The sequence below is a fragment of the Aulostomus chinensis genome, chromosome 5, assembly GCF_037954235.1.
Source record: "Aulostomus chinensis isolate RoL2024-O1b breed Wild chromosome 5, RoL_Achi_v1.0, whole genome shotgun sequence".
In the NCBI taxonomy this organism is placed as follows: domain Eukaryota; kingdom Metazoa; phylum Chordata; class Actinopteri; order Syngnathiformes; family Aulostomidae; genus Aulostomus; species Aulostomus chinensis.
The window spans coordinates 12,959,907-12,983,125 of record NC_141324.1 but is presented as its reverse complement, the minus strand read 5'-3'; the positions used below and the strand labels follow the sequence as shown (position 1 = coordinate 12,983,125).

General features: G+C 40.9%; 3 protein-coding genes across 6 annotated transcripts in view; all 3 read right to left on the bottom strand.

The window, feature by feature from the left end:
- The window catches only part of LOC147261267 (uncharacterized), an 8,160-nt gene extending 5,536 nt beyond the window's left edge, over positions 1-2,624 (bottom strand). For 2 of the 4 annotated variants that reach the window (XM_086203216.1, XM_086203220.1), the window contains exons 1-3: positions 2,401-2,554; positions 1,532-1,792; positions 68-182 (exon numbers count right to left, since the gene is read on the bottom strand). In XM_086203216.1, the coding sequence (XP_086059342.1) occupies positions 68-168 (101 nt within the window). In that variant the 5' untranslated portion in view covers positions 169-182; positions 1,532-1,792; positions 2,401-2,554. The other 2 variants (XM_086203217.1, XM_086203219.1) reach the window with 2 other exon arrangements.
- A 3,898-nt stretch (positions 2,625-6,522) lies between these two features.
- Positions 6,523-17,348, bottom strand: ccdc39 (coiled-coil domain 39 molecular ruler complex subunit). Its single transcript, XM_086204889.1, has 20 exons — positions 17,101-17,348; positions 16,268-16,387; positions 15,989-16,135; positions 15,756-15,914; positions 14,505-14,597; positions 13,030-13,158; positions 12,760-12,951; positions 12,565-12,668; positions 12,340-12,472; positions 11,974-12,168; positions 11,739-11,903; positions 11,522-11,659; positions 10,510-10,718; positions 10,282-10,405; positions 10,043-10,202; positions 9,809-9,915; positions 8,804-8,944; positions 7,145-7,324; positions 6,976-7,064; positions 6,523-6,841 (listed from the first exon to the last, which is right to left on the bottom strand). Exons 1-20 carry the CDS (start codon positions 17,197-17,199, stop codon positions 6,694-6,696), a joined length of 2,832 nt encoding a protein of 943 aa, XP_086061015.1. The 5' UTR covers positions 17,200-17,348; the 3' UTR covers positions 6,523-6,693.
- A 312-nt stretch (positions 17,349-17,660) lies between these two features.
- Positions 17,661-23,157, bottom strand: dcun1d1 (DCN1, defective in cullin neddylation 1, domain containing 1 (S. cerevisiae)). The gene is made up of 7 exons (XM_086203214.1): positions 23,041-23,157; positions 22,216-22,429; positions 21,233-21,401; positions 19,486-19,616; positions 19,324-19,406; positions 19,132-19,228; positions 17,661-18,295 (listed from the first exon to the last, which is right to left on the bottom strand). The coding sequence occupies exons 1-7, from the start codon at positions 23,041-23,043 to the stop codon at positions 18,219-18,221; spliced, it is 774 nt and encodes a 257-aa protein (XP_086059340.1). The 5' UTR covers positions 23,044-23,157; the 3' UTR covers positions 17,661-18,218.
- Between the last annotated feature and the right edge of the window lie 62 nt (positions 23,158-23,219).

Below are 23,219 nucleotides of genomic sequence, written 5' to 3'. Positions count from 1 at the left end.
GCTCCAGCAGCCCCGAAGGCTTAAATGGTGTGCAGGCAGCTCATGAGGAACATCGATTGACACGCACCACAACACTGGAGACAGAGACGATGAGGAACGACTTCCATCCCGAGCCTGTCTGCACACGAGGGAAGCTGCTGTCAGACGGAGCACTGAAGCGGTGTTCATCTGGCTTGAAAGGGCTGCACCAATAGGAACATTTACACACGGCCAACATTCACCCATGTCGATAGTATTAAACTGGTTTCAATTGTAAAATTGTGAATATTAGAAATAGCTATATTTTCTTTATTTCCATGACATTTTAAATGGCCCACAAATCACGTTTACTTCCCAGCAAGTTCCAGGGACACTAGATAAAAGCTAACAGTGCTACCTTTAAATTACATTGGGGCCGTTGATAAATAGAGATCCAGCTAATTCACTCAGCGATCCAGCAGAAGCAGATATTTCTCTCCTTTCTGAACAGTTTGAAACGAAACAAGTTCTGTATTTAGGTAATCCTTCATAGTGTGGAAAGGAATATTTTCTATATTTAATTTATTGACTTTAAAAAGATCATGCAACCACAACATAATGGAGGGGAACGTGATCAAACGTGACATTTCTGAAAACCAGACGGCGTCGTTACACTTCTTTCCTGTTTGGCTGCTTCTCTTTTTATTGAAACCACTTCCACTCAACACTTGACAGCTACGATCAGAACTAAAGATACCTGTTCTTCATCAGACGTCCTTTCCATTTACAGTTGGGCCCGGAAATATTTGGACAGAGGCACAATCTTCATGAATTGGGCTCTGCATGCCACCACACTGGATTTGAAATGAAACAACTACAACGGAATTGAACCGTTTCTTTTCCCCCTCTGAGTTAGTGTGTTTGACAACTAACTCAGTTTACTATAAACCAAAGCTGGACAAAAATCAGAAGTTTTAGATGGGGCTACAGAGCCTTGAATTATAAAAGGTCAGCAGAGAGGAGACGACACAAGTTAGTTTGAAGATATACAAGTATTTGAAAAGACAAAAATGATCAGCATTTATATTCCCTGCCTATCTAAGCCGGCTCCCCGAGCATACAGTTGCACATATGAAATAAATAAAGAAATAAAAACAACAACACAAATGATTTCAGAACAACTGTTTCCCAGTGAGGATGAAAGAAACAAAGGTGTCTCAGTGTCTCTGGTCCCCGCGTGCCTGTGAATGTTTGTCTCTCAAAATTCGCTATTTAACTACCCTTATCCATCATCCATCATTGTCTTCCGCTTATTCCTTTCTATTAAGGGTCGCGGGGGGGCTGGAGCCTATCCCAGCATCTACGGGTGAGAGGCAGGGTTCACCCTGGACAGGTCACCAGTCCATCACAGGACCAACATAGAGACAGACAACCATTCACACTCACAGTCACACCTACAGTCAATTTAGAGTATCAATCAGCCTCGTCCTCTCTTGATGTCTTTGGACTGTGGGAGGAAGCTGGAGTACCAGAGAGAACCCACACAGGAACAGGGAGAACATGGAGACTCCACACAGAAAGATCCTGTGATGGAGCCGGGACTCGAACCTGGAACCTTCTTGCTGTGAGGCCACAGTGCTGACCACTGCACCACCGTGTAGCCCCAGGTAGGTTTATGTATTATCTTATCTGTGTCTAGAAGAGAGTGTTGATGGTTCCAAAGATTCCCCGGCTGGTCACACCAGGATCCTGGTCCATCCGCTGCCAATGTCTGTGGTGCGCTGGTCACTGACCATCAGGGTCAGGTTCAGATGAATTCTTTCACTCTCTCTCTCTAAAAAAACCAACAAAAAACAATCTATACATACAGTACAGAGTGTGTCAGTTCCTACTGTCTCATTCAGTAAAAATCTCATCACTTTATCTCCATTCAATTTTCAAATCAAGTACAACCAACAGTAAAGGATGTGAATATTACCCTCCAATCACTACGCACATGAATAGATACACATCACACCACAGGAGACGGATGAGCTCCACTGAAAAATCAATCCATCAATCATGTAGTTTTTAAATATAACCTTGAATAATTTCACCAAATCAATCATATTTGACAGATACACAATACAAGTGTTCCGTCCATGAATTAATTGGTACCCCAAAACTGAAAAATGGGCCCCCTAACGACGTGAACAGTTACAAGTGACAGTGGCTGACTGAGCCAGCAACGGAGCGGAACGAACACACATTTTAACATTTACTTTTATTTTTCTACAACATTTTCAAACACAAAGCAACCTGACTTTGTCTCTCTGTATATAATAAAACATCAAATATCAGAACTACGATTGTTTTTTTTTTTTAAGAACAGGTTTTTTTTGTCATAACGGAAAGGATGTCAACAGTTCGTACGACCCCTCGTCTCAGCATGAATTCTCTTACCGGAGGTGTTGTGAGAATCTAGAAGATCAACTCAGCTCCACCCTTTCTCTCCCGGCTCTACTCAGGATCCTAATGAAGACAAAATATTCAAATGCTTGTACCAGGTTTTTTTTGTGTGTGTTTTTTTAGAAATGTACGGCTCTCTCAGAGTACTTCTGACCGAGGTCTCAGCAAGGTATCACGCGCTCTAATAACGTCTCATTTCACAACTTGCTAGGGACGTACGCGCCACCTGCTGGCTAGGCCGGGAATTACACTTTCACAGTGAACTCTGTAACCTGTTGTGGCTTACGCGTGACATTTCTGAAAATCAGACAGCGTCATTACACTTCTCCCCTGTTTGGCTGTTTCTCTTTTTATTTAAACCACTTCCACTAAACACTTGACAGCTACGATCAGAACTAAAGATACCTGTTCTTCATCAGATGTCCTCTCCATTAACTGTATGTTTGGACATACTGGGCTGAGAGGCTTGTGTGGTTGTTTTACCAGGTTAGTCAAAGACTGGATTTATTTTTGCCTTCTTTAATTTTTTCAGAGATTGCAGCTGTAGTTTGGAGGCCTCCTTTTTTTTTTTTTTACACTTCTTTGTAGATTTCAGTGCCTCACCTCTTTGTGTTCACAAATACCGTTTGACCTTTAACGACAAAGAACTTCTATTTACACTAATTATATCTGGTACACGTTATTTCACGTATACACCAGGAGCTAGGGGATGGAACACCAGGATGTGAATGTAAGACATCTGCTTGTTCAGCTAAACTGTTATTCCATCCATTTTCTTCCACTTATTCCTGTTAAGGGTCACAGGGGGGTGGAGCCTATCCCAGCGGCTACGGGCGAGAGACGGTGTTCACCCTAGACAGGTCGCCAGTCCATCACAATCAGCCTAGTAGGCGTGTGAATTCCTCTCATTGAAGCACATGTCATCTGGAAATGCTACACTAACAACATATCTGTTTTATAATGAAAGGCTGGTGTGTCCAACTTTCATAACATGAACACCATTTTGTTTACCTCCATCAAGAGACGGACGGCTGTGCAAGTTGATTAGTGTGGTACATGAACAACTTGAAAGAACAACGTTAGTGCGTCAACTCATTTAATTTCCGTTTTTATTTTTCTTGGGTTTTTTTTTCTCCAGCTGATTCACCCACTTCCTTAGCTTATGATTGATTACACAGCAACACCATAATCCACCAGTAATTCAGACAAAAAAACATGGATACGCATATTTATACCTGAATAATTTACATTTTGTCTTTTGTACTTCATTAGATGGCTTGCTCACTGCTTCCGCTTTTGCTGTTGCCCTCTTTGACAAAAATAAAATATCAACTGCAACTTCAGAATTTAATATGTAGAAAAAGTTACTCTTTGCATTCAGGGTACATTAAGAATGATTGGTTAATGCTTGATTAATGTTGGCAATGCTCTGGGTCACAAAAAACATTTATAGATCTAATTATGCTTATTCAAAAGTGTTCCCATAGAAATTCACCTTCATAAATAACGACATCATAAAACCTACTGACTTCCATCAACCCAAAATGGTGATTAAGATTTGTCCAATTTGTCAGCTGATGCTCGGGGTGGGAGGAGGAACGACCATTGAGGGTTTGTTCAGCACTCATCTCCTCCGCTATGGTTCAGACTCTGATGATTTCTCTCACCGTCAAATTGAACTTCAGCGATGGCAGAAGCTCTGAGCTGAAAAACTAAAATGATTCACTGCCTAGTACGGGATGGTGGTCTGCAGCGATCCGGTCAAACAAACGACACCCTTTCAAGGAAACAGAGACTCTGACGAGTTACCTTTACTGTAACTGGATCAAAGGTTTCCTCGTTCTGTTCAAAGCTGGACGTAACAGCTAACTGGAGGAAGGCCACACCTGTGGGACAAACACACATGTAATCAGGTGTCTTGGTGACTGCTGGAAAAGAAAACAAAGAAAACCCACTAACCTGTGCCTTTATTGGTTTTGGGCGGCTGCATGAGTCCCTGGGGGGGGGGGGGGGGGGGTTCTGAGGAAATGTTTGAATTAAACGATGCCACATTTGAAGTCAGACTTTGCAATATTTGGGTGGTGCAGTGGTCAGCACTGTCGCCTCACAGCAAGAAGGTTCTGGGTTCAAGCCCCATCTCCATCACAGGATCTTTCTGTGTGGAGTCTCCATGTTGTCCCTGTTCCTGCGTGGGTTCTCTCTGGTACTCCAGCTTCCTCCCACAGTCCAAAGACATCAAGAGGGGACGAGGCTGATTGATGCTCTAAATTGACGAGTGTGAATGGTTGTCTGTCTCTATGTGACGGATTGTCCAAGGTGAACCACGCCTCTCACCCGAAAGTTGCTGCTGGATAGGCTCAACCCACCCCCCCCACCCCCGTGACCCTTAACAGGATAAGCAGTCAGAAATGGATGGATGATGGAGTTTGCATTATTAGTTTGTCACAACCTAGTGCTGAACAATTAATCAAATTGTGATGTCAGTCTGTATTATTTGAGAGGTGTGTAAATGGCTTTTTTTGCAGTTTATTTCATTTACCAAAAACAGTTTTAAAAAATGAATGCACGAATGTGCATTTTTATTTTACTGGTTAAATAACAATTTGTATGTGAGTTCCTAAAAACAAATCTTAAAATTCAAAATCACAACATCATGCTCTACAATCACGATGGAACAAAATTTTCACTGAATCAAGCATCACAACTTCTCGCCTGTAGGATTCCAGCAGGATCAAATAACACAAACTTATATCAATATTTTAACATGAAACTTCAGCTGTCAAGACAGACTCAAGAGTGTCACTGCACGCTTATGTAACATATCAGTTACGGTTTTCACAACATTCTTTCCAGTGCACTTACCCGTTGTTGACTCTGCAGCACATGAAGCCAAACATGATGTGACCAACAGAATCAGCAGCAGCAGCATGATGAAGCTGCACTGGAGGACGAGTAGGAAGCAGAGTTCAAGTGACTTCTGACTTCTCCAGACCTCCGAGCGCTTTTGTTTATGAGGAAGTGACACCTCACTCAGAAGGTGTGGTTCACTTAAGAACACATGCTGCAATTGTCCAGGCCACAATTGTTTTGTAGCCAAGTTCAAAGCAAAAACCTGTTGTTCAAGGAAGGCAAAGTGAGCGTTACAATTTTTTAATAATGTGTATATATGTGGGCGGCACGGTGGTGCAGTGGTCAGCACTGTGGCCTCACAGCAAGAAGGTTCCTGGTTCCAGTCCCAGCTCCATCACAGGATCTTTCTGTGTGGAGTCTCCATGTTCTCCCTGTTCCTGTGTGGGTTCTCTCTGGTACTCCAGCTTCCTCCCACAGTCCAAAGACATCAAGAGGGGACGAGGCTGATTGCTACTCTAAATTGACTGTAGGTGTGACTGTGAGTGTGAATGGTTGTCTGTCTATGTGTTGGTCCTGTGATGGACTGGTGACCTGTCCAGGGTGAACCCTGCCTCTCGCCCGTAGATGCTGGGATAGGCTCCAGCCCCCCCCCCCCCCCCCCGCAAGGATAAGCGGAAGAAAATGGATGGTGTGTATATGTGGTACGTATAATAAACATAAAAAGGCTCCTACACCTGGTAATAATGGAGAGAAAAAAATACAAAAGCATAAATAAATGAGGTTATCTAATAATTTCTACCTTTATTTACCCATTACTGTCAATGATTTATTGTACGTCTAAATTCATTTAATTTCTTTTCAATATTTTTCTTCATGTATCTATAGATACTTTAACATTTATTTATTCCTGTGTCTGTACATTAATAGGGCGGAAGGTCCTAGTATCTCCCTAAAGCAGGATTGGTCAGTTGGGTGAGGCAAACAGTAAAACAAATGATTTATAAAATCAAGGCAATACAGAAATAAATAAATGTAGAAATTCCCAAATAATGAATGCTAAAATACATTTTTGACAGCCTTTCTCTTGTCCAGTTAAGTTATATTAAGGGCCTGAGCCCGGAGGAACTCGGAGCGAAGACCCTATTATGTTTGTTTTCACTTATTTACAAATGTAAGTGTCATGCATTCACGCTTCACTTGTTTGAACCCCAGCAAGGCACGCGAAATTTGACCATGAGATCTCGTCAGTGCTTGTTGGGATGAGCAAGGTAAGGCCATACAGACAAACAGGGATTCTTTATTAGACAAACTCAAAAAACAAAGCAAAGGAGTTACTGTTCAGATGTTCACAGTCACAAACTCCAGTCTCCGGACACACACACACACACACACACACACACACACACACACACACACACACACACACGTTGAAACAGTTTACTTCATATTCTTTGACCTGCTGCTGGTTTTACTGGCCAAGCTGGAGTGTGTGGAGGCGGGTAGAGGATCCAGGCCCAGCTCCACGGTCTTCAAAGGGGCAGCAAGTGTTGCTCTGGAGCTGCTGCTGGCTGAAGATGCAGCGGACCTGCAGTCAGAAAGGGACACCTTCAGAAATATCCAGTGAATGTTTTTTTTTTAATAGAGAATAGCTTCCCAAAATGCCAGTAAAACACATTTAACATTCATTTAGTATTACGAGCATGTTAGGAGCAGTCCAACCTGTGAGAGGTAGAGCTGCAGGCAGAGTTAGTTTTGGAGCTTCGATGGCTGGTTGGAGTGGAGGAAGGAGTTGGGAGAGCCAGATTGGCCTGAGAGATACAGAAAGAAGTGTTAACATTTCCACCTGAATCACTCCTAGTCCTGCCCACATGCTTACTCATCTTTGTACCTGCAGGAAGTACTTCTCCAGCACGGATCTGAGGTCAGGATTGTCCTGTATGGCCTCATTCAGCAACTTGTTAAGATTTTTGTTGAATTCTGTTAACTGTCGCAGGGCGATGTCGCTCTCCTCAAAAGTCTCCTCCTTGGTGTTTGTAGCTGAGTGGATCTTTTTGGTCAGTATGGAACACTGTCAACCAGTAGAACAACATTCACTTAGAGGGACAGACAATGTGAATGTGGAGCTGTGAGCGGTTGGAATAAACTGAAAAACATAGAAAGCAGAATACTTCAAAATATATAACAGTCAGAGGGGAGCTCAGGGGCCGTCAGTGGAACTCTGGCTAAGCGCACACTGGACGTGGAGGCCGTTTAATCCAACACCCAAAGTCCAGTCATGATACGCTTTAATTTCTAAACATTGCTTCTATACACTTAAGAGGAAATTGTTAGAAATTTTGTTTTTCAGGGTGTAGCAAACCCAGTTTGTTTTTTGCTTGCTGTTCCTCGTTTTGTCCACCAGACAGCAGCTGGCATTGTTAAAAGTTTTCTTGAAAAAACAAATATCTGCTTGAGATTTATTTCTGACATGATTTTAATATAAATCCCATTTTGGAGTTAATGGTTTTGCTTTAAATAGTGAGCTTTTACTTTAAAGAACACTACCTCCTGCTTCCTTCCTATGTTGTGTTGAAGGGGAAAAAAAGAACAACTAGGCAGAAACGGCAACCTAATGATAAAACGTAGAAGGGAGTGTTTATGGCAACCCCCCGAGGAGGCACAAGGTGTGTGTGTGTGTTGTTCTTATGGTCGATACGTAATTATTTGAAGATGTATTTTGGAAAATATGCTAACTCTTTTGCTCGCCTGCTTGATGAATTACCATTGTATTGCTTTTTATAACGCTGAGTTGTCTGAGAAAGTACTGATTATTTATCATTTATCAAAGACAGACATGCAGCCAGAGATGTGATTTTTTTCCCTTTGTTTTGTCAGTTGTCAGGTTGGTTTGTGGATCTGGTTTGTTGAACACCAATAAATGTTAAAACCATCGGTCGAGTCTTACCATCTTTCGGAGGGTATGCTACACAACGCCAACTTCTGTGATGGGGGTGATATATATTCTAACCCAAGATTAAAAACATGAAAATGTAAAAATTCTTCTTCAGTCATTGTTAAAAAAAACTAAAATATTAATAATAATATAAAAAAAATGTAATTTTTTTTTTTTAATCGGAAAAGGAATCAAATTATGCCGGTTACTTTGTGTCTTTAAGATGCGATGCAAACTTCCAAATTTTGAAGGCAAGACACTGCAATTAAAAAAATTATTTCAAATCAATTCAAAATTTTAACTGCAAGACTGATATGAGAGCAAACTCTTCCTCCCTGTGATCTTTTTTATATTGCAAGTCAAATTAATATGCTTTTATCTCAAAGTTTTATTATCAAATAAGAAAAGTGTTTTTTGCGGAACCTCTGCTTGTGGTCCAATTTGTCAGTTTGCCAGTCAAAAAGGTTTGCTTCCCCCGTTCAGAACTGTGTGGATAGCAAACGTTTGAACCAAGTAGCAGGAGGAAATCACGGTACTTATTTATAGTTTGGAATTGTTGTGACAGAGTCATGCACACTTGTGTTGAGAGGAGAAGTAGGTGTGTTCATGTCAAACCTGTTTTGAGGCTCTGTTAAGTCTCTCCTGCTGGGCGGTGACATCTTTCTGCTGTGTGCTGAGGAGCAACTGTTTGTTTTTGATCTCATCTCTCTCAGCCTGCTCCTCCTCTACAAGATGCTCCAAGGTTTTGTGCATCTCCTGGAAATGGAGAGAGGTTCCCAGGCAGCACACATACATGAACGCTTGGGATTTATTTTGCAGAATGACTCCAACACAATAGTTGCAGTGCAATTGACCTCAGGCTGTACAATTGTGAAGCAATAAAATGATGTGATTGTTTCATGAATCTGTATCAAACAAAAGTGTTTTCTTAAATCTTTAGAATATCATTTGTAGGCAGGACATCACCACAGCACCACAATATTGGATTTAACGAAACATTATTTTGACACACAATTAACGACAAGTATCAAATATTGCACCTTCCTGCAATTTGAAATTTGCAGTAGGCAACATTGCAATGATTTCAGTTCTATTCTGATTAAATATGCAGCCCTTATCTGAACCTGAATGTGGCTCGATTCGTCTAGGAGAAGAAAGTTGCCTTGTTTTGGAATGGATTATTGTTTACTTCAAACCAATTAAATGTGTAAGAAGTGTAAGAATCTGAAGCTTCTGTTTTCACATTCGCACATGAAGTAATTAGCGCAAGCTGAACAACAGTGTAGGCTTGTGGGAGTGTCACCAGACATTAGCCATAAAGTTCTGAAAACATTTACACTTTCACCTACTGCTGGTGCTGCTAAATATGTCGTTTGGCTGATTTCAAGTCCGAACGGCAGGTGACAGATGAGAGAGATGAATGTGCTCACGCAACCGTGACCATGACCATACAAGTGAGAAGCATCAGTTGTAGGAAGAGGAACAAAATGGGCCATAAAATACTTCACAGTAGACTGCTTAACATGCCAAATGCAAAGCTGCTTACACCAGACATGTTCTTGATTTAAAACGGGGTATTCAGTTTCTGACTGAGGTTCTGGATATAAAAAGGGAAATAACCTGTATGTCCTGTTGGAGCTCTTGTGCCTGTTTCCTCTTGTACCTGAGGGTCTCTTCAGCGACCCGTAACTGCTCTTCCACTTTCTTATTTTCTTGATACTCATCACCTACAAAAAAAACCCACATCTCAGTAAATATAGACAGATTAACAAAACAGAACTGACCAATATAACATAAAGCCCTCATCCCCTGAAAGGTCATGTGCTCAGGTGTACTTTAATTCATCATACATACTGGATTCATTTGCTTGGTTGAGGGATTTGCGAAATGCAGAGTTGCTGTTGTTGAATAACTGAACTGTGTTGTTGAGAGCTTCATTTTCCAGCTCCATCTTGCGGATTCTCTCGTCCAGTCTGTCTCCCCTCTGCCTGAGCTCCTCTTGCTCTTGTGCAGCCTGTTCAGAAACACAGCTGTGTTTTTTCAATTCAAACAGCTTTGTATGTGATAAAATGGTGTGGTTGAGGTCCTCTCACCTTTATGACATTGTAGACCGGGGATTTCTCCTCTTCCCCTTCAGGAGGTGCCATTGAAAGGGTCAAAACCTCAAAACGTTTCTTCGTCATGTTGATCTTGGATAATTTATCATTTAGTTCAGCACTGCAAGGGAATCAAAGTTAAACAAACTGATCCTTTTGTGAGGTGTGACCCTCTACAGAATTGTTTGAGGAAAGTGTGGTGTGATGCCCAGCAGGTGTTTTTACCTCAGTCTTTTTCTCTCCTGCTCATCCAGTTTTAGATGCTGGCTTAGCATCTCCCTGAAGACCCTGATGTCCTCTTCCCTCTCCTTTATGTCCATTTGCAGCTTCAGCTTCCTTTTCTCCATAGACAGCACACTGTCCGCTTGGTTGTAGAGCAGATCCCTCACACGCTTGACCTCTATCTTCAGGATGTTGTGCTCCACTAAGTTGTCCTGGTGAGTGTATGGCTTTGTTATGATGCAGATACATACATCATGCCTCACTGAGTTTACTACCTCCATGCAGCATGAGAGGTTTAACCGTTAGAGCACTGTGCACAGTGCAACTCAATAATCCATCCACACAAGGAATTTGGATTTTCCATTTTCAACCCTGTCAAGGGTCGCAGGGGGCTGGAGCCTTTCCCAGCGGCTTTGGAGCAAGAGGCGGGGTTCACCCTGGACAGGTCCCCAGTCCATTGCAGGGCCAATACATCCAGACAAACAACCATTCACACTCACAGTCACACCTACGGTCAATTTAGAGTATCAATCAGCCTCGTCCTCTCTTGATGTCTTTGGACTGTGGGAGGAAGCTGGAGTACCAGAGAGAACCCACACAGGAACAGGGAGAACATGGAGACTCCACACAGAAAGATCCTGTGATGGAGCCGGGACTGGAACCCGGAACCTTCTTGCTGTGAGGCCACAGTGCTGACCACTGCACCACCGTGCCGCCGAATAAAGAAAAATGAAAAACATTTTTCAAATGTATTATGTATAATCCATTCCTCTGGTCTATATCTCTTTACACTGGATATACTTGTCTCCAATAGTTCTGAATATCTTGGAGAGTTGGGCTGTTGGAAACTTCTTTATGAGCTGACTACACTTATTTTTGAGTGCTTCAAAGGTATAATATACCTTTCAGTTGAAGTGTTGGTTTAAAGACCAGCAGAATAAAGACAGCTATTCAATCACAATGATGTTAAAGCTATGTTCTCAGCATTGAGAAGCTGTCAGCACTATGATGTTACCTTTTTCTTGAGCTTGAGTCTCTTCAGCTCACTCTCATTGGTGTTATGAAACAGCATCTGTTCCTCCACTTTGTCGTTCAGATCTCTCCTCTGAGATTCTGACTTCTCCGTCTCTTTCTTCAAACAGCGAAATCCATCCTGACCGAGACAGAATAACCAGTGAAACGGAATCATTTGTCAAGGTAGAACTTAAATTAGTTAAATTAGTCAGACTGACCTCTGACTGCTTCAGCAGGTTGGAAAGCATGCTGGCTGTCTTCTTCCTCTCATCCAGTGATTTGGTCAGCTCGACAACTTTCATTTCTAACACTTGTTTCTCATCAGATTCGATGTTACCTTGTAGCCGAGCCAGTTTTTTACTCAGGGAGATTAACTGGGAGTCCTGCGTAAAGAAAACATGTATGAGATTTAAGCTGTTTAAGTTGTTGATAGGCATATTTTGGTGAGCATGCCTGTTCATTTATGGTCATCTGCTGTCTGATCAGCTCTGTCTCCAGTTTCCTCAGATGTTTATCCAGACTGATGATAATGGATTTGCTCCCTGAAATCTGAGCAATAGAGTCCTTCTCCTTTATCTTGAGGGCCTGTAATTGTTCTTTACAACGAAAGAGCTCCTCCCTGCAGTCACGCAGCTGGACATCCAGCTTCTGTCTCAAGACACAAAACAAGGGTTAGAAAGTACTCCGTGTACTAGCTGGTGTTTTCAAATGTAGGACAAGCATGTTAATACTTTATCAGGGTTGAAAAGCTTTATGTAACAATGGCAATGACAGAGTTGTTCAGATAAGGTCGCTTATTGACAGTGTGAAGCTTGTCACCTTGATGGCCTCTTCCTCATCCTGGAAGAACTGGTCCATCTGGGCAGCTCTCTCCTCCTCACTCAGGGCTTTCTGTGTAACAACTTTCAGCTTCTCCTCCAGTGCAGCATTGAAGGTCCTGGCCCGCTTCAGTCTACAATACACACATTTGGTCATTCAAGACAGTTAACTTTTTTTAATGAAGTATTTTAGGTGTTGTTTATCAATTAAGAGGTTTCCACCGACTTGTCACTGTTATCCTGAATGTCTTTCTTTATTCTGGATAGTTGAGATGTCACAGACTCCACATCAGCAGTGGCTCCATCCAGGGTGCCTTTGCAAGTCCTCAGCTGCAGACACATGAGAATCAAGAAGCTCAGTAAGGTTTTGTTGAATACATCTACAATTGCAGCTGAGAAGATTTCGTCTCAAGGAGCAGACCTCATCTTGCAACCTGCCAGAGTTTTTCTCTTCCTCCTTTAAATTCTGCCTCAGTTTTGCGGCCTGTCGATCGGCTAGGGTTATCTTCCTCTCCAGTTCCTTGTTGTTGTTCCTCTGAGTGTCCAGCAAGTGCTTCCTCTCAGTCACTGTGGCATTCCTTTCTCTGATGTTCTGGTTTGTTTGGGCCAAACTCTAGAATGAAAAAGATGGAGCTAAAACGAGCCGTGCGTTGTCCGTTTGAGATCATGCAATGTGTGAGATTATTTTTACCAGTGCACACTGCTGCATCTCTGCATCTCGCTGCTTCATCTGATTGAGAGTGTTCTCCCACTGTTGAATGACCTGCTGCGTTTCCTGGTGAACCTGCTGTAAATTCTCTGTTGTCTTGTCCAAAGCAATCTGAGATCAAATGAAAGAAATAATGTACTCTGTGTGAACTTCCTCAAGAGCAATATCCTGAATGTTAAAAAAATTATTCTTTTTTTTTTTACAGATGTGTTGAAATAAATATTGCAGAGCTAAATGTCTTGATGTCAAAGCATAATTTATTCACTAATGTTACAATCACTTTTTCTACTAACGTTATGGCCGATATTTTTCCTTTATCTTCCCTTCTCTGTCTGCAAATATTTGTGTCCTTGCTTACTTCTTTCTATAGGAACATAAAAAAAAATGTTTCCTCTACATAAAATACTAACAACCTGATTTTCTAGTTTCCAGAATACTGAGAACTAGATTGCATGTGTATTCTAAGATGTTGCACATTTTGTTGGCGTACATTTTGTGGTTGATCATCTCAGGGAATCTGCGTGATTGGCAGTAGGTGCAAACATGTTGGAGGAGGCAGCACTGAAAGGGTTTTGCATGTTTCAGTGCTGTCTGTCCCATTAATGAGGAAGGAGAGGAACACACTGAAGTCATACCAATTAAAAAAAAGACATTTAGATTTCATTTTCTTTTGGCTGTATTGGGTTTGACTGTCCTTTTTCATTTGGTTATCAGCCACAGCAAGAGCTCATTTGTTAAGAGTTATTCTCAAAGATAATTTTTTTTTAAATGAATTAAAATAACAAAAATACATATCGGAAAATTAATTGAATTCATCATGTTTTTGTATCTTAACCAGTGTGTATAGGGTGTGTCTCCAGGGTATGGGACACTTTTGTTTCACACACCATCTGCATTCAAGCTCTTAGCTCATGCAAGAGCTCCAGAATGGTATCGCGAGATAGGTGTTATGTTTGTATTACTTTTTCTAACCTCCTACCAAAAATGAGTACACAAGTGAGGAAAAAGTGTTTTCTATGTAATGTAGTTTTTTAATTTCACCTATGCCCCCTCCTCACAAACAACTGCAGCCTTCTGTGCAGGAGGCTTGGTCAGTTAAAACCTTCTTTTCCAACCTGTTGTATACAAACACAATCCTTGAAGTTGCTTTCTGGCTTGATCAATCACATTGTTTGTGCTCAATAGACAAATACGCGTTTTCTCCCGTCAGTATTTTGCACACTTTTGTAAAAATACCCAATGTTGCACATTCATTAAGGCAAATGTGCTACTGCACACTATCATGCTAGTTTGAAAGATGCAATCGCCAGTGCAAACCCTGAGTAAATCCGTTAGCACATCTGTTTGAGATTGCTATCAATTTGCACATTTTTACACACGCCAACATTTAATAAATCAGACCCTAAGCTTTCAGGGTGCTCAGCCATATAAACAGTGTGTGTGTTTTTCTGCAGTACCTGAGCAGACATTGTCTCAGTGGATTCCTTGTCAAGGGCTTTGCGCTTTTTATTAGCCTCCAGAGTCTTCTTCTCAATCTCCAGAGTAAGTGACTGTTGTAGCACATACACATAAAGGTGTTAGCTTAGTTGAGCAATGGTAATTTAGTTGAATAGTTTCAAAAAATGACTGGGTGGGGGGAAAAAATGATGAAAAACCATGGTAAAAGATGTGCAAGTAGTTTAAATATATTGCAAACATTTGTTTATTCTTAGTGTTGGTATGTTTTCCTCAAATACAAGTGTATTATTTACTGCATCGTTGTAGTTGTCTCATCAACATTGGCAGCTACTCGAGGCTGTGGTATCAGACAGGAAAAAGTGATATTGAGCCATTCCTAACTGCATGATCCAAGGGTTTGTCATCATCTCTTTATGTCTACACAACCAAACAGATGTAACTGATTGTTATACTTTCAGCCAGAGACTCATACCCCCAAGTTGCACCACTAAGCACCACAGGAAATCATTCCTACCAGTGGCTATTAAACTGTTTAACTCCTCCCTCTAAGATGCAGCCCAGTTGTTTTTCTCAGTTAAATAGTGCAATACAAATATCCAGTTAAGTATAAAAATGTAAATATGTTACAAAAGCTATCTCCTTATATTTTTGATTTCTATTCCATCCACCCGTACATAGTCTTCCACTTATTCCTGTTAAGGGTCACTGGGGGGGGGGGGGGGGGGGGGCTGAAGCCTATCCCAGCAGTTACGGGCGAGAGGCGGGGTTCACCCTGGACAGGTCACCAGTCCATCACAGGGCCAACACATAGAGACAGACAACCATTCACACTCACAGTCACACCTACGGTCAATTTAGAGTATCAATCAGCCTCGTCCCCTCTTGATGTCTTTGGACTGTGGGAGGAAGCTGGAGTACCAGAGAGAACCCACACAGGAACAGGGAGAACATGGAGAGTCAACACAGAAAGATCCTGTGATGGAGCCAGGACTCGAACCCAGAACCTTCTTGCTGTGAGGCGACAGTGCTGACCACTGCACCACCGTGCCACCTTGATTTCTATTTTTTTCTTTATTATATATTGTTTCTTACAGTGAAATGGAGCACTGCAATCCAATAATTTCCTGCAAGGGATTAATAAAGGATTTCTGATTCTGATAGTCCTTTTTCTTGAGTGGTCTCCCACTCTTAGAGCCTCAATTAAGTGTTTAGCCAACAGATAGATTAACTGTAGTGTGACAGCCTGTCACCTTGATCTTCTGCTCATCTTGCTGGGCGTACTTGACGATGGCCATGATGTCCTCATCTTTGCATGCAGTCTCCTCCAAAAAACAATTCAGGGTCTGCTGGTCCCAGTTCATTTGATTCTTAAACTCCTCTAACCTCTGTTTAGCCTTGAAGATTTGATTCTGAGGATATGAACGAAAGTTAACGACCATGTCTTAGCTGACGCTATAGAGTTCATGCTATGGATATTTCAGACCTCTAGCATGTTTCTCTGCTGTCCTAAAGAACGACACTCTTTTTCCATTTTGGTAGTTTCCTGCACCAGGCGACCCATCTCTCTCTCTGTGAGGGCTGTGAGGTGTTTCTCCAACTGCTCTTCTCTGTCCCTGGCCTTGCACAGAGCCTGTGCATATACAGTAAATCAAAATGAGAAGTTATTTGAGTTTCACTCAAGTGTAAAACTAAGATAAACCACACTTGTATGGCATTATATAAGAAAAAAATGTTACACTGTAATCTGAATCAAAAAACCTACCCCTGTGTTTTCCAGCTCCTGTTTAACATTTTTGAGGAATTCCATCATTAACTTCTTTTGTTCTTTGTTTTTTTCAAGTTTGTTCCCCAGTTGCACCATCTCCCTCTGCTTCAAACGGATCTGTTGTTAAAGAGGTTAACAGATGACAAGCATTACATGACAGACAATCATTAGCAGGTTGATTTAAAGATCAGATGAAACAAAGTGTGCTGACACAGGCGACACCATCCATCCATCCACCTATCCATTGTCTACCGCTTATCCTGTTGAGGGTAGGGGGCTTTTCCCTATCCCAGTGACCTTCAGGCAAGAGACGGGGTTCACCCTGGTCGTGGCACCAGTCCATTGCAGGGCCAACACATACAGACAGACAACCATTCACTGTCACAGCCACACCTACGGTCAATTTAGAGTATCAATCAGCCTCGTCCCCTCTTGATGTCTTTGGACTGTGGGAGGAAGCTGGAGTACCCGGAGTGAATTAGAATGAAGTAAAATTAATAACAAAATATGGGGGAAAACACAAAAGATTGGTGTGTCATCTTTTACAGTGTTTTTCGTCTTTGTTTATCATTGTTATGCTAGTATGTACATGTTTGGGATGTACTACATCACTAAGGATGTGGGAAATTTACAGTGAATTTTTTTTTTGCTGGACAAGTGCGGCAGGAAAAGGGGCAAGTACCACCATCAGCCAATAGATGCAGCCATTTCCCACCAGATAGCACTGCAATACTAGGACTTTACGAGTACCTGGCTAAACCTATCATGGTAGCGTCTTAAGTTCGTTCATATTTGTGTCTATAAATACATGCTATCTTGACCACACTCACCTCTTCTATCAGAGCCTTGTTTTCAGCGTTGGGCAGAGGGATGGCAGAGCTTCCCTCCCAGCCTAAATCCGATAAAATTAAATTCGGAATGTTCGACATTTTCCAAAAAAAAAAAAATTAAATCGGCGTCAACAAAACAGAAAATTTCCAAGGTATATTTTGGGTCCGTTCACAGATATGAGCGTCTTTCTTCGGTTTGCTGTTCACTGGGCTGTCTGTTGTCCGTCGTCCTTGGCAACCGCACGTGACGTAGAAATGATGAGAACCGCAGTCGTTACGACCACCACTATGAGGCAGCAGCGCGATCGAGGCCACTTCATGGAGAAAACTGTTCAAGCACACTGCCAAATCTAAAATGTAAAAACAACTACGTGAGCTCATCTAAGTACGTCATGCCCGAGATAATATGCGCCAAATGTAGTAATGTAAAACCTAGTCTCAGTGTTAGCCAACAGATTCCCAGACCGAAAAAAGTAAGTTTTTAAGTCAAAAGGCCTAAATTTGATCCAGGGGATAGAGAAGTTCTGTAAAGAGGAACAGAGCATACAGGGTCGACAGGATTAAAGATACCAAATTGAAACATTTATTTTTTCTTCATACATTTGTATTTAAAGAAACAGCATTATGCTTAAAAAAATTACAATCAATGTTTTATACCAACTTGTCACACAAAATTTATCATAAAAGAAAATCAAGAATCCACACGAGTATTAAAATTCAATTCAATATTTAAAGAATTACATCCCCTCGCAAACCCCTAACTTTTCAGTTACAATTCAAAAGTGTGTCTATTGATCTGCTTGGAGCCAAGGCCAACTCCATCAATGACCCAGGAGGGCCAAGATAGGGAGACCACTCTTGTTGGCTTAAGCGCACACAAAAAAAAACAACAACCCAATACTGATAATAAAAATTCCAAACCACCACAGGTTGACCAACATAGTGATATGCCTTTTATATATGTACATACACACACATATATATAAAGTCTCTGTTGTGTAAAATATTTCAGTCCTGAGGGTTGAAAAGGCAACATAGTTCCCAGCCCAGTGCGGTCCACTCGTTCTATGTTCACTGCACTCTTTTTGTAGAAACCTGGCATTGATGTTCAGAGGAGCTTAAACTGCAGTACTTTTGGTCCCAATGTGTGGCCGTGCAAACTCCACGAAGTCATCAATGAGGACAGGCCATGCTCCTATTGAAAAACACATGATAATGACGATTAAAAGGAACATGCCAACTTCTCAGCAAATATGCTTCTTGTCAAACCTCCCCAGAACCAGACAAGACAGACACCCATCTCTCCCGTGCGTGTGCATTAGTGAGCTGAGACCCACAGAGACTGGCTGACCAAGAGCTAGCATAGCCCAATGAATGGTGGTGGATGGAAAGTGATAGCATACCTGGCAAAAGACATCCATCAGGTTCGGGCTTTTCTTTGTGCACAAGTAATCGTCCATATCAGCTTGGAATAAGTCAGCAATGATTAGTCATCAATAAATGTTTTGTTTTGCAAAAGTCACACTGGGGCTTTTGATCTGCTGCATGAAATCACTGCATCCAGTCAGGAATGTAGTTCCAACTGTGTTGGACTCTAAAATTAAAATACCCTGTAATTTTAAAAAGTTATTTCAAATTTTATGTATAATCCTGATTATAATCATGTAAGTAAAGACCATTTTGGAGAAGAGTGTCTCTGATGAACTTTGACAGAGATATGCTAACACTTGCCAGCAGACTACCATTCACGGCACTACGCTAACTCGCCGTTAGCACGTCTAAACGCACATGCAGAGGAGAGGGGTCTATCATCGTGTCTGACCCTGGAGAGGGAGGGCAATGAGCACACTTCCCATAAACATGTATTTTAAACAGTGATATTACATTATAAAGACATACAAGGGCCATGTGAAGCAGCATCTGAAAACTCACAAGCAGACATTTACAGGTCATACTGTTGAAAGTGTAACTACACTGTATTTCCTCCATCCACACAGTAGTTTTGTTTTCAGCAGTCAAGTGTGTACAAACCTTCCTCATCATAATTCGACATGTCATCTGTGATCATTGTGCTGAAATCTAGTAAGAGGTTCCAAGTATCCTTAGGAATAGATCTTTTGTGGTGCTCCTGCAAAACAAGTTGAGGGCAAAGACCAAGCCACTTAGAGGAGATTTCATACTTGCATGTAAAGAGTACACACAGGTTTGTGATTATCAACTTACGACTAAAAATGTGTTCCACAGGTCAAGGAACTTGAATCTTCCAGCCAGTACTAAATTCCAATATGCTATAGCCATTTCTAAATCTAAACAAGAAAAAAAATAAGGTGGTAATGTATTCAAGAGGTTTTCCAGTTCAAATGATGAGAAACAAGGGACACTTACCCAAACCTTTCTGGCCAGGATTCTTGGCAAAATTAAATGTAAACTGGTAAAAGTCTTTAAATCTTCCTTGGTCCTTTAACTCCTGCTCCATCTTTGGCAGCTGAGCTTTTAGCTTCTCTATACTGTCACACCTGAGGAAGCACAAGGTAGGCTTTTACTGTCTGGTCCATCGAAAGACATGAATTTAAAGAATCCAGTTGAAACTCAGGGCTAGAATCCAAAAAGGTACAGAATACATTATTCAGTTCAGTGAATGCATTCTAACACAATTAATATGTCTCCCATTTCACACTGAAGTACCAATTAAAAAAAAAAAAACACCTCAAAAGCCACCGAGTGAATATTCTCTCTCATTTTTAGAATTCTGATTAAAAATGCAGGAGCAGTATCAGCAAATACGTGAGTCTATCCTTCAATCCAATATCACATAATTCAAACCAGACCCCGCTGCTTCACAGTTAGCTTTGACAAATATGGTATGCAGGAAATCAATTCTTCTCATAATTCTAAAACTGCAGTCTTCGCCTACACAATAAGTTTGACTGCACTTCATCTGGCAACTAATTTTTTAGAAGAACTGATGGATATGCAACCTGAGTTCGACTAAGCTAGGAAAGTGGAAAGAGAGTTGGTCAAATGTGTCCAGTATCAAGGACATGGTTTGGACTTCGGTATGTCAAAGTCAATGATAAAACCTTGTTCTATGGCTTCATTTTTTCATGTATTTATTCCTAATTGTGGTTAGCTTTGACCGTGTATACAATGACAACATTATATCCCATCAATACAGAGTTAGTTGTGACTAAAATTGTTACAAGGAACACACTAAAGTTTCGGGGAAACACACTTATTGCTAAACTGGGCGGCATGGCTCAGGGGTAGAGCGGCCGTCTAGCAACCGAAGGGTCGCTGGTTCAATCCTCGACCCCGGTGACCATGTCGAAGTGTCCTTGAGCAAGATACTGGACCCATAATTGCTCCTGATGAGTAGGTTGGTGCCTAGCATGGCAGCCTCCACCATCAGTGTGTGAATGTGTGAATGAGACGACACTGTAAAGCGCTTTGAGTGCCGCTAAGGCAGAAAAGTGCTATATAAAATTGAGTCCATTTACCATTTACCAAACTAACAAGCAGAAAGAGGGCCTTCTCTGCTGCCCCACAGCTAGCAATCACTGCAGCTAAGCTATTCTCTACAAATAGATTCTGCATGTAAATACAGAATCTGTAGGCAAGGGAGAAAATGTAGGGACAGGGAAGCTTCTTATTTCAGTTTCCCACTTGAGCAGATTTGACCAATAACATTTGAGAGGGCCCCAGTTGCATCCATGTGACCAGTCCATGTGGAGTGCAAAAGAAACCCAACGCATTGGCAAAAATGCCCAAATATCAGAAAAATGGTTTTGGTCTGATGATTTAACAAAGTTGTGTGTTGCTGGGATTTCACGTTGTTAACTGAGTGTGTGTGTGTATATATATATATATATATACACACACACACACACACACACACACACACACACACACATATATATATACACATACATATATACACACATATATATATATACATACATACATATACACATATATATATATATATATATATATATATATATATATATATATATATATATATATTTTTATTTTTTTTTATTTTTTTTTTTAAGAGTGGTATCACATGAGTACTACTCTGAAAGGACCACTCCACAAGTTGTTTTCCTTTTTACAATGTAGCCGATTGTCTTACCCCTGCTCCGCCATGCCATCCATGAACTCCTGTTTTGAGAACTCGCACTGTGTCGCTGCCCTGAACTTCCAAGCAATGAGGAGAACACTTATACTGGCTGGGTCCAAACCCAGGTCGTCACAGAACAGCTGGATCCCATCAATGCCAATCTTGTTGTCATCTTGAGTATCTGTAGTGTAAGAGTGTGAAGTGTTTGATTGTTCATTTATTGACAGCAAATGGAAATGTGTTAAAATTTATACCTGAGGAGGGTTTAATCAAGGGCAATGGTGATGAAGTGAAGAGGCCCTTCAAATTAGAATCAAATCTAAATTAGATGGACGAGATTCAGTTGTCCTAAAATAACCATGACCTCAGTCACTGCGTATCTTCAAAAATATATCTATATAATAATGAAATGAATTTTGATTAGCATTTGATTCACTGTTGAAGTCATGTGGTGTAAGATTATTTGGAGTAACTTTTTATCTGATAGCGACAATTCACATGAATCACCCCAGATTTTTTTTTATATATCTGTATAGATATATATAGATATAGATATAGATATAAATATAACTAAAACAACAACTTAGTAGGTCTACTAATTTTGAAACTCAAATTGCCATCATGCATACAGAAACATGGTGGACAAAAAAAAGTGTTTGGTTCAATCTAAGTAATTGTTTCATCAATTCATGTACTGAATATCATTTGTGATCAGGTGTAACGATCAATATGGTATTTATACCAACTGCAGTCCCTGCAGAGTGAGATAGATTAGCTGTGGAAGTTATTTATATGAAGTTAACCCTGAATAGACAAGCAAACAACTTTTTTTCCCCCCTTACTCTTCATTGTTGTGAAAACATTGGAGAAAGCTATTAATTCCTTGTTAAACGCTGAGAGTATTAAAATGCAGCTTGCTTCCTGGGATGTGTCCACGCTGTTCCAAACACACTATAGCTGTCACAGAGGTGCTTTACTGAAATTACTTTACATACCTCTGTATCTGTTGTACAACTGCTCGAGCTTCTTCTTGTCTAAAGCCCCCTTAAGATTTGAAACATAGAGCTCTGGATTCTGGAAAAACTTGTCAGTGGCAACATCTAGTTTCCAGTCGTTTTGTGACAGACAGGTCAGTGCAGTCTTCTCGTTGGATTGTGTGAAAATCATGAACTGACGAATTTTATCCTTCTGTGAGGACTTCAGCTTGTTCTGGATAAAGACATAACAACAGACGTTCGCACTCAAGTAAGAAGCAGCAATGGCAAGATTTGTCCTGTGGAAGCAATGAATCTGCCATTTGTCAAAATACAATATTAGAACAGTGTGTAATAACTAAAGCAACTAACTGGAAAATAACTAAATACGTAAATCAAACAGATTAAGAACGAAGGGTATGATAGCTGTTACTGGCAATACAACTCTGAAACAGGGAGAAATATCCTTCTCTATAACTAATCACAGGCTATCCTGACAGCTCTGACCGTCAATGTGTCTTGACTGTCATTTTGCTGATACACAAAGGATAACACTGAACAGGAGATGTCACTCTTAGTCCCCACAAAAATACTTCATAGCTAGCGCAGCTATAAACAGTTTAATTCTGTCGATCAGATGACTTAAAAGCCAGAAGGCTTTGGTGGCTAACTAAGCGAGCTAGGTAGTTAGCTCAAGCTAACGTACAAAGCTACGTTTGTTGTGTAAAACAGGTAATATAAGCCCATTAACACAGCTTCTTCACAACTTTAATCACACAATCGCAACGGTTTATATAGGAGGAAAATTTGCTTTGCTGAATCAGAAAAAATATATACATTTCTTACCATGTTTGTCTTTTCCCGACTCCCTTTCCTCCCATCCAGCTGGCTAGCGCGTGTAAAGTTTTACGAGAAACGTAAACACTATTTCCGGTCTTAGCAATATAAAAGTTTCAGTGCAATGGCTCCCTGTTACAGCCATAATTTAGGAATTGTCAAAGAGCATTATTTTTATTCATTTCGTT